Source organism: Penaeus vannamei, chromosome 11, assembly GCF_042767895.1.
Source record: "Penaeus vannamei isolate JL-2024 chromosome 11, ASM4276789v1, whole genome shotgun sequence".
In the NCBI taxonomy this organism is placed as follows: Eukaryota; Metazoa; Arthropoda; class Malacostraca; order Decapoda; family Penaeidae; genus Penaeus; species Penaeus vannamei.
Window position 1 is genome coordinate 5,092,965 of NC_091559.1, and position 10,941 is coordinate 5,103,905.

At 37.4% G+C, this 10,941-nt stretch overlaps 1 protein-coding gene across 2 annotated transcripts in view; it reads right to left on the reverse strand.

The window, feature by feature from the left end:
• Positions 1-6,386: 6,386 nt before the first annotated feature.
• Positions 6,387-10,941, reverse strand: part of LOC113802863 (paired box protein Pax-6) — a 36,345-nt gene continuing 31,790 nt past the window's right edge. Inside the window, exons 5-6 of one of the 2 annotated variants that reach the window (XM_070126912.1) lie at positions 10,891-10,941; positions 6,387-7,485 (exon numbers count right to left, since the gene is read on the reverse strand). The exon at positions 10,891-10,941 is cut by the window's right edge and continues 173 nt beyond it. In XM_070126912.1, coding sequence (XP_069983013.1) covers positions 6,520-7,485; positions 10,891-10,941 — 1,017 coding nt within the window. In that variant the 3' untranslated portion in view covers positions 6,387-6,519. The remainder of the gene's footprint in view (positions 7,486-10,890) is intronic. The other variant, XM_070126913.1, reaches the window with a different exon arrangement.

Sequence of the window (10,941 nt, forward strand, 5' to 3'; positions counted from 1 at the left end):
ATATATATATATATATATATATATATATATATATATTTATATATATATATATATATATATATATATATATAAATATATATATAAGTACATATATATATATATATATATATGTATATATATATATATATGTGTGTGTGTTATTCCATCATTATTTTTTTTTATTATTACTATTTTTTTTAATTCTTTGTTTTCTACTTTTCTTTTCTCCCATTTTTACTCTTCTCTTTTCTTTTCTTTCCTTCTTTAACTTTTAATCCTTCGTCCTTAATCCTTATCCCCTAATTTGTCCTTTTTTCTTCCCTCTTTTTTCTTTCTTCTTCTTCTTCTTCCCCCGTCTTTGTTTCCTATATCCTTTCTTTTACTCTTCCTTCCTTCTCCCTTTCGTTTTCTCTCCATTACTTTTCCTCTTCCTACTTCCTTTCTTCCTCCGTTTCCTCCTTCCTCTCTCTCTCTCTCATCATTATCCTTCCCCTCCCCTCTCCCTCTTCCTTTCTTCTTCCTCCCTCTCTCTCTCTCTCTCTCTTCTTTATCCCTCCCTTTCCTCCTCCCACTTCCTTCCTCGCTCTCTCCATCCTACTCTCCCCCCCTCTTCCCCATCCCCCCTCCTCTTCCTCTTTATCCAAACCTCCCTCCCCCCACCCTCATCCCCACCCCTACCTCTTCTTCTTTATCCACTCCCCCCCCCCCTGGTCATCCTTCTCCTCCTCTTCCTCTTTATCCACCCCCTTGTCCTTCTCCTCCTCTTCCTCTTTATCCACTCCCCCCCCCTGGTCCTCCTTCTCCTCCTCTTCCTCTTTATCCACCCCCTTGTCCTTCTCCTCCTCTTCCTCTTTATCCACTCCCCCCCCCCTGGTCCTCCTTCTCCTCCTCTTCCTCTTTATCCACCCCCTTGTCCTTCTCCTCCTCTTCCTCTTTATCCACTCCCCCCCCCCCTGGTCCCTCCTTCTCCTCCTCTTCCTCTTTATCCACCCCCTGTGTCCTTCTCCCTCCTCTTCATCTTTATCCTCCCCCCCCCCCTGGTCCTCCTTCTCCTCCTCTTCCTCTTTATCCAAACCACCCCTTCCCCCCATACCCTCATCCCTACCCCTCCCTCCTCTTCCTCTTTATCCAATCCCACCCCCTCTCCCCCCCCCTCATCCCCCTCTCCCCCCCCTCATCCTATCCCCTACCTCCCCTCTTCCTCTTTATCCGCCCCCACCTCTCTCATCCCCTCTCTCCCCCTCCTCCTCCTTCTTTCTCCCCCTCAAAAAAAAAAAAGAAAAAAGAAGAAAAAAATACCCACCCTCTCTCCTCTTCCTCTTTATCCACCCCTCCCCCCATCCACCCCTCCTCCTCTTCCTCCTCCTCCTCCTCCTCTTCCTCCTTCTCCTCCTCCTCCTCAAAAAAAAAAAAAAAAAAAAAAAAAAAAAAAAAAAGTTTCGACGGCGGTTGGCGATGGTCTTTTGTTTCGTCGCCGATGTAATTACCTGCTTCTGATTGGCCATTACCGGACGCCATTGATTTTCATTGGCGGTAATAACGGCCAGTCATCGCCCTGTCATACTTCGTTAACGGCAGGGTTAATGTATTGCCTTTTTTTATTCTATTTTTTTCTATCTTTTTTTTTTAGTTTTTCGTGTTTTTTTTTGTTTTTTTGTTTTTTGTTCTCTCTTTCTCTCTCTTTTTCTTTCGTTTTCTTTTGTTTTATGGATGCCTTTTTTTCTATTTCTTTTTTTTTCGTTTTTCGTTTTTTTTTTTATATCTCTCTATATCTCTTTTTGTTTCGTTTTTTTGTGGATTGATTGTATGCGTTGGTTTGAAAAGGAAGGGATGGATGGGAGATTTTTTTATTTCATTATTATTTATTTATTTATTATTTTTGCTGTTTTTTTATTTTATTTTCTTTCTATTTTATTTTTCTTACTGATTTTCGATATTTTTTTGCTTTCTTTTCTTTGCTTTCTTTTTCATTATTGTTATTTTCGTCGGGAGATATTTTTCTTTTTTTTTTTACTGATTTTCGTTAATTTTTTCTTTCTTTTCTTTGCTTTCTTTCTCATTTTTGTTATTTTCGTTGGGAGATATTTTTCTTTTTTTTACTGATTTTCGTTAATTTTTTCTTTCTTTCTTTCTTTGCTTTCTTTTTCATTATTGTTATTTTCGTCGGGTTTATTCAGTTATGTTTATTTTTATTTGTATAAGGTATTTGGGTTTTTATTTCCATTCATTTATTAATTGGTTTGGGTATACCTGTATCTATCTATTTAAAAATCGATTGATATTCCATTTCTATCTCTTTCTATCCATGTACTTATATATATATTTTTTACCGACTTTTATCTTTTATTCACTTTTTGTTTTGTTTTGTTCTCTTCCTCCATTTGTCCCAGGAGCCCTTCTTCCGACTTCTCATCCCTCTCTCTCTCTTTCTCTCTCTCTCTCTCTCTCTCTCTCTCTCTCTCTCTCTCTCTCTCTCTCTCTCTCTCTCTCTCTCTCTCTCTCTCTCTCTTTCTCTCTTCTCTCCGTTTCTTTTCTTCTTTCTACCTCCCCCTCTCTCTCTCTCTCTCTCTCTCTCTCTCTCTCTCTCTCTCTCTCTCTCTCTCTCTCTCTCTCTCTCTCTCTCTCTCTCTCTATCTTTCTCTCTCTCTCACCCTCTCTCTACTCTCTCTCCTCTCTCTCTCTTTCTCTCTCTCTCTCTTTCTCTCTCTCTCTCTCTCTCTCTCTCTCTCTCTCTCCGTTTCTTTTCCTCTTTCTACCTCCCCCTCTCTCTCCTCTCTCTCCCTCTCTCCCTCTCTCCCCTCTCTCCTCTCTCTCCCTCTCTCCCTCTCTCTCCTCCCTCCCTCCCTCCCTCTCCCTCCCTCCCTCCCTCTCCTCCCCCTCTCTTTCTCTCTCTTTTCTGTCTCTCTCTCTCTCTCTCTCTCTCTCTCTCTCTCTCTCTCTCTCTCTCTCTCTCTCTCTCTCTCTCTCTCTCTCTCTCTCCCTCTCTCCCTCTCTCCCTCTCTCTCTCTCTCCCCCTCTCCCCCTCTCCCCCTCTCCCCCTCTCTTCCTCTCTTCCTCTCTTCCTCTCTTCTTCTCTCCCCCTCTCCCCCTCTCCCCCTCTCTCCGTCTCTCCCTCTCTCCCTCTCTCCCTCTCGCTCCCTCTCTGTCGCTTTCTCTCTCTCTGTCTTTCTCCCTCTCTTCCTCTCTGTCTTTCTCCCTCTCTCCCTCTCTGTCTTTCTCCCTCTCTTCTCTCTCCCCTCTCTCCCACTCTCTCCCTCTCCCTTGCTCTCTCTCTCTCTCTCTGTCTTTCTCCCTCTCTCCCTCTCTGTCTTTCTCCCTCTCTTCCTCTCTGTCTTTCCTTCCCTCTCTCCCTCTCTGTCTTTCTCCCTCTCTGTCTTTCTCCCTCTCTGTCTTTCTCCATCCCTCTCCCTCTCTGTCTTTCTCCCTCTCTCCCTCTCTGTCTTTCTCCCTCTCTTCCTCTCTGTCTTTCTCCCTCTCTCCCTCCCTCCCTCCTTCCCTCACCCCCCCCTCTCTCTCTCCCTCCCTCTGTCAAACAGACACACTCACAAACTTACACACGCAGTAAAATGTACATAAGGGTGAAATAAAACTTCAACATTCCATGCCACACACCTTTACTGTGCACACACACACTTAACATTACTACGGCACGTGCAAAAATATAAGCCTGGCAAAGATTCACTTTTCTTTTAATATATTTATATATCTTAATCTTATTACTAATTTCCATCGTTGCTTTATTTCTTATATAGATCTAGGATGAGAGGTGAGTGACGATGATATATAATGATTGCATTTCTTGGGAGGAGAGAAAAGAATATAATTAAAAGTTTGTTTTGTTTTGGTACGTTTTCTGTTTTGTTTATTTCCGTCGGAGCGCGTGTTCGGATGCTGAGTTTGGCTTCGACTTCGTCTACGTCGTGAGAGAATGCAGGCAATCGGACACTTTTGGAGGGAGGGAAAAGAAGGGTTAATTTCATATTTTTTCTTACTTTCTTTTTTTAGTCTTCTTTTGTCACTTCCTTGTTTCTTTGTATTTTTATGTCACTTGTTCCATTTTCATTCTATTTTTTCTGTCTCTTTCCTTTTATTTCTCTTCTTTCTCCTCCTCCTCCTCCTCCTCCTCTTCGCCTCACATCCTGTCTGCTTACCCCTTCACCCTATCATTCTCTTTCACTTTTCACCTCATCCGCTCATTTCCATCTCCCTTCCGGTTATTTATCCGTCTCTCTCCCTTCCTTCTCTCTCCCTCTCCCTCCTTCCTTCTCTCTCTCTCCCTCCTTCCTTCTCTCTCTCTCTCTCCTTCCTTCTCCCTCTCTCCCTCCTTCCTTCTCTCTCTCCCTCCCTCCTTCTCTCTCTCTCTCTCCTTCCTTCTCTCTCTCTCTCCCTCCTTCCTTCTCTCTCTATCTCTCTCCTTCCTTCTCTCTCCTTCCTTCTCTCTCTCATCTCCACTTTCCACTTTCTTTCACTAAATTATTAAATCAAATAAATAAAGCCGAGATCACTTTACATTGGCTTGGGTCTACCTCTTTGGCTAACTTATTTATGCATACATATATAAATGCGAATGTATATACATACATACATATAAACATACACACACATATATATACATACATACATATATACATATACATATATGTACATGTATGTTTATGCATGTGTGTGCATATGTATATGTATGTATGTATGTATATATATATTCATATATATTTATATATATATATATATATATATATATATATATATATATATATATATTATATATATATATATATAATATATATATACATATATTTATATATACATATATTTATATATACATATATTTATATATACATATATTTATACATACATATGTATATACACAAGTATATGCATATTTATATACATATACATATATATGTATACATGTATATGTATATACATACATATATATATATATATATATATATATATATATATATATATATACATATTTACAAATACAAGTCGTCGTTGCCATCAATATGTGGCAGGAGACATTTCTCGTCCAACAGAAACATTAATTAAACCTTAAAATTAAATGCGTTTGATTCAGTTTTGGTTTGTTACCTTTAACGAAGAAAGGAACTATGTACAACAGTAACAAAAGAGAGAAAGAAAACGCGAGAAGATGGATACAAAATACGTCTTTGGTGCCTCTTCTACTACTGTGTGTCTAGCCTACGGACAAGAGTTTCTCGAAGGTTATATATATATATATATATATATATATATATATATATATATATATATATATATATATATATATATATATATATATATATATATATATATTTGTACATATTTATGTATATATATATATATATATATATATATATATATATATATATATATATACATACATACAAATATATATATATATATATATATATATATATATATATATATATATATATATATATATATATATATATATATATACATATATATGCACAAATATATATATATATATATATATATATATATATATATATATATACATATATATATATATACACACATATATACATATATACACACATATATACATATATACATGTATACATATATACATATACATACATATAAATATATACATATACATATATATATATGAAAATATTTATTTATGCATATACATATATACAAATATACATATATATACAATATACATATAAACATATATATATATATATATATATATATATATATATATATATATATATATATATATATATATATATATATATATATATATATATATATATATATATATATGTATGTATGTATGTATATATATATATATGTACATATTTCAAATACATATACTCAAACTATTTTTTTCGTTGTTTACTTATTCACAGAGATGAAATAAATAGGAGAATCCTATTTTTTCCTTCAGCTTCCTATAAGGGTCAAAATCACCCACTTCTACTGTACACAACTATTTTATACAAATAAGTATCAGTAACTTGTGCATGATATCTTTACAACTATCTTTCATTCATAAGTACTTAAGCTCAATCTTTTGTGCACTTTTAGTCATGGATTTCATGATTAAAAAAAATAATAATAAATAAATAAAAAAAGAAAAAGAAAATAAAAACTGACCAGCACGTCATCAGTCTTAAACCTATATATACATAAATCTGAGTTTGTCGTTTAACATTTTTTTGATTAAGTATTTCTTAGGTTTGTGACAGTCGTTGATGTCGCTGAATCTCCTTATAAAAAATGTATTGAGTAACATTTATTTTTCTTATTTTATTTCCATTTGTTTACGAGTAAGAGATATAAAGGAGTTGACTGAGGCTTCGAAACCGTGAGTGAAACGCTTCGTGAAGCTTCGAGGGTTGAAACCGCTTCGGCGAATGTTTCTTCGGCAGCTGACACTGATGAATGAGTCACTGGGTGTTCCTTTGTCAGAGAGTCAGCATTCGGCCTCCTTGATGGGATGAATCGGTGAATAAATTACCTTAAACGGGAGATAATCTTGTCCCGAGTCTCGGTCCTCGCTCAGGCATCCTCCATCTTCTCCTGCTTGGCTTCTTCCTCCTCCGTCTGCTCGGCGCTCCTCTCCTCCTCCTTGGCCTCCTCCTTCTCCTCGCTCTCCGTCCTTCTCCTCTTGACGCTCAGGTCCTGCGCCTCGACCACCTCCTCCTCCTCCTCCTCCTCTTCCTTCTCCTTGTCCTCCTTCGCGTCGAGGTCGATCTCGATGTCGCTGTCCTCCTCCTCCTCCTCGTCCTTATAGTGGGCGCTCTGGGCGGCCGACTTGAGCAGGCAGCGAGCCTGGGCGGCCATGATCTCACGGGCGTGGGCGCTGGAGAGGTTGATGGGCGTGAGAGTGAGGTCACGCCCGAGTGAGAAGCCTGGGTACTGGGGCAGCGAGAGCAGGCTGGCTGGCAGCAAGGGCGGCGGCGGCGGGCGGCTGCTCAGGCGCCCGAGGTGGGCTGAGGTCGAGATGGGCGGGCTGTGGCGGAGATGGGCGTGGGGCAGCGGGTGCGGCATGGAGAGGTTGAGGGCGGCGGCCGATGCGGGTGAAGGCGGAGGTTGGGGAAGGGGTGAGAGCAGGCGAGGGTGCGCCCCCAGGGGAGGGGGGGGCGGCGGAGAGGTCGAGGCCGGCCGCGGGGAGCGCCGCCCCAGCGCCGCCGACTGGCCGCCAGGGGTGGAACCTCCTGCCGGCGCCGAGGTGGTGGTGGTGGTGGTGGTGGAGCAGGCGCTGGAGGGGCTGGTGGGGGAGGCACAGCCCCCGGGGCTCGGCCGGCTGCCGGACGACGACGGAGGCGCCGCCAGGGGAGCTGACGCGGGGCACGGGGACGGAGGGGTCGGGGAGCGGCGCATGTCGGGGCTCGACACGCCCTCGGAGTAAGGCGAGGTCGTCCTCGGGGAGTGGGGGAGAGGGTCGTCGGAGGAGGAGTAGGGGCGGAGCACGCTTAGCTGCTGGTGGCGCCTCCATTTGGCCCGTCTGTTGGAAAACCACACCTGTCACAAACCAGGCGGGAGTTACTCGCGGGCTCCGGGTGCTGCTGCCTGGTGCTTACTTATTAGCCTGCTTACTTGTCTACCTACTTATTTACTTAATTATTTGTCAACCTACTTACTTATTTACTTAATTGTCTACCTACTTACTTATTGATCTTATTTGTCAACCTACTTACTTATTTACTTACTTATTTGTCAACCTACTTACTTATTTACTTAATTGTCTACCTACTTACTTATTTACTCATTTGTCAACCTACTTACTTATTTACTTAATTGTCTACCTACTTACTTATTTATCTTACTTAATTGTCTACCTACTTATTTATTTACTAACTTATTTGTCAACTTACTTACTTATTTACTTACTTATTTGTCTACCTATTTATTTACTTACATATTTGTCTACCTATTTATTTACTTACATATTTGTCTACCTATTTATTTATTTACTTACTTATTTGTCTACCTACTTACTTATTTACTTAATTATTTGTCTACCTACTTACTTATTTACTTACTTATTTGTCTACCTACTTACTTATTTACTTAATTATTTGTCTACCTACTTACTTATTTACTTAATTATTTGTATACCTACTTACTTATTTACTTACTTAACCTATTTATTTACTTTCTTGTCTACCTACTTACTTATTTACTTACTTGTCTACCTATTTATTTACTTACTTATTTTTTGTCTACCTACTTACTTGTCTACCTATTTATTTACTTCCTTATTTGTCTACCTACTTACTTATTAACTTACTCAGTTACTTGCCTACCTACTTACTCACATGCTTGCCTACCTACCTACTTACTTATTAACTTACTCAGTTACTTGCCTACCTACTTACTCACATGCTTGCCTACCTACCTACTTACTTATTAACTTACTCAGTTACTTGCCTACCTAATTACTTACATGCTTGCCTACCTACCTACTTACGTAATCATTCACTTACTCACTCACTCACTTACATCCTCACTTACTCACTTACATAGGACTCGCTCACTGCTGCCCTTTAAGCCACTTATTTCTTATACTTACAATAGTGACTCTTCCCCTGATATACACTTTAATGTGAATATATTGTATACTTGGATATACTCAAATACTACTGGTTAAGCTGTATGTCCATGGTAAGGCCCCAATGATATACTGATATACTTAATTTTGAGGAAGTGGCTTTGGAAATAGAGTGGGATATACTCAAATCCTCCTTTCGATTATATATTCTCTGTTATACTATCTGATTATACTTTACTTCTATCATTACTCATTAAAAACATAAACATTCAACTACTTGGATATATCAAAAAATAGACCAGCTGTAGTATGATACGTTAGAGATATACCACTTAATTACAAACGTAAAAAGAAAAAAATCATCAAAATATGTTCTGGATATGTTGTAACCAGCATATACACCTGGTACATTCAACAACCTTTTTACAATATGCTAGATATGAATGTATTTATGTAAAGAATAACCATTGTAATTAATGGAATAAAATGTTTTGACTTTGACTATGCTAGCCTCCTCATACGGAATACTGCATCCCGCTGTGCTGTATAATTTATTTCTATTTATATCCTACATTTATCTAGTTTACACGACCATTACCATAGACAATGCACGTGTGAAGTGTCTCTCTCTTAAATCACAAACCAAGACTAGAAAATTATTTATGGTGCTTTGTTATGGTACGGTGAAAAAGTCTTTTTTTCTTCTCCTTCATCACATCAGATCATCCACTATATCGATTCATCATTCACTATATTAATTCATCATTCACTATAACGTATCATCATTCACTATAACGATTCACTATTCACTATATCGTATAATCTTTCACTATATCCCTCTCCGATATACCACATCATCCTTCAGTATGTCATAGCATCATTCACTATACCACCTAAGCAATTACTGTACCATGTCACTATATCACATCATAGGCCAAGTATAATGTCATTATTCACTATTCCACTATATACTGAATTCAGATATATATATATTCGTAGCATCATACATTTTTTATATATATATTTTACGTTCCTTTTACTACTGGTATTCTCATATCTTTACTATAATTATTAACTGTTCTGCTATTATCATCATTTGTCTTATTACTCTGTTTCACATCTGGTAATCTGTTGTTATCAATGTTATCATTATTGTTATCATTAACACAATTATTGCCATTATTATTATTATTATTACTATTATCATTATTATTACGATTATTATTATCATTACTACTAATATTATTATCATTCTCATTATTGTTATTATTATTATTGTAATCATTATCATTATTATCATTATTATTATTAGCACTATTATTATTATTATTATTATTATTATTATTATTGTTATCATTATTATTATTATTATTATTATTATTATTATTATTATTATTATTATTATTATCATTACTATTATTATCATTATCATTATTATTATTATCATTATTATTGTTATTATCATCATTATCATAATCATCATTATTATTACTATTATCATTATTACTATCATTATCATTATTCCTATTCTTATCATTACTATTATCATTATAATTATCATCGTTACTATTATTGTCATCATCATTATTGTTATCATCATTATCATTATTATTATCATTACGATAATTATCACATGTCTGCATTACACCCTGCTACACTTAACAACACAATATTATGCATTGAGTTATAAGCCTCTCTGTTATATGTAGTCCGTTCCTCCTAACTACCTTGGCCATAAAAGGAATGACGACTTATATAGTTATTATTATTATCAAAAAAAAATTATGATATTCTGTGAACCTTATCCAAAAATAACATTCTTATGAAACAAGCTTGCTAAAAGTTCTTTAAATGTTCGCGTGACAGAAGTTCTTTCCGAGTATCAATTTCAAAACGTTTTTTTAAATTTTAAATCTCTTTAAATGTTATTTCCAAAACGTTTTCATTGATCGTTCTCCCACGTTTTTGTTTTGTTTTTTGTTTTTCTTCCTAAACGTTTTCCTCATTCATCGTCCTCTCACAAGCACAAACGTTTTAAAATAAACGTTCTCACTCACCCTCCTCTCACACTCTCTTCCCAAACGTTCCCGTCTATCCTATCTTCCCAAACGTTCCCGTCTATCCTATCTTCCCAAACGTTCCCGTCTATCCTATCTTCCCAAACGTTCCCGTCTATCCTATCTTCCCAAACGTTCCCACAAAACTGAACTAAACAAAACCCTCCATCTTCCCAAACGTTCTTACCTATCTTCCTCTCTATTCTCTATTCTCTATATCTATTCTCCCTTCAAAAAAAAAAAAAAAAAAAAAAAAAAAAAACGTTTCCCCAAAACCAAACCAAACCCTCCAAACGTTTCTCTCCTCCCTTCCCTCACCTGGACTCTCGCCTCCGACAGCAGCGTCTTCTCGGCCAGCCTCTCCCTCGT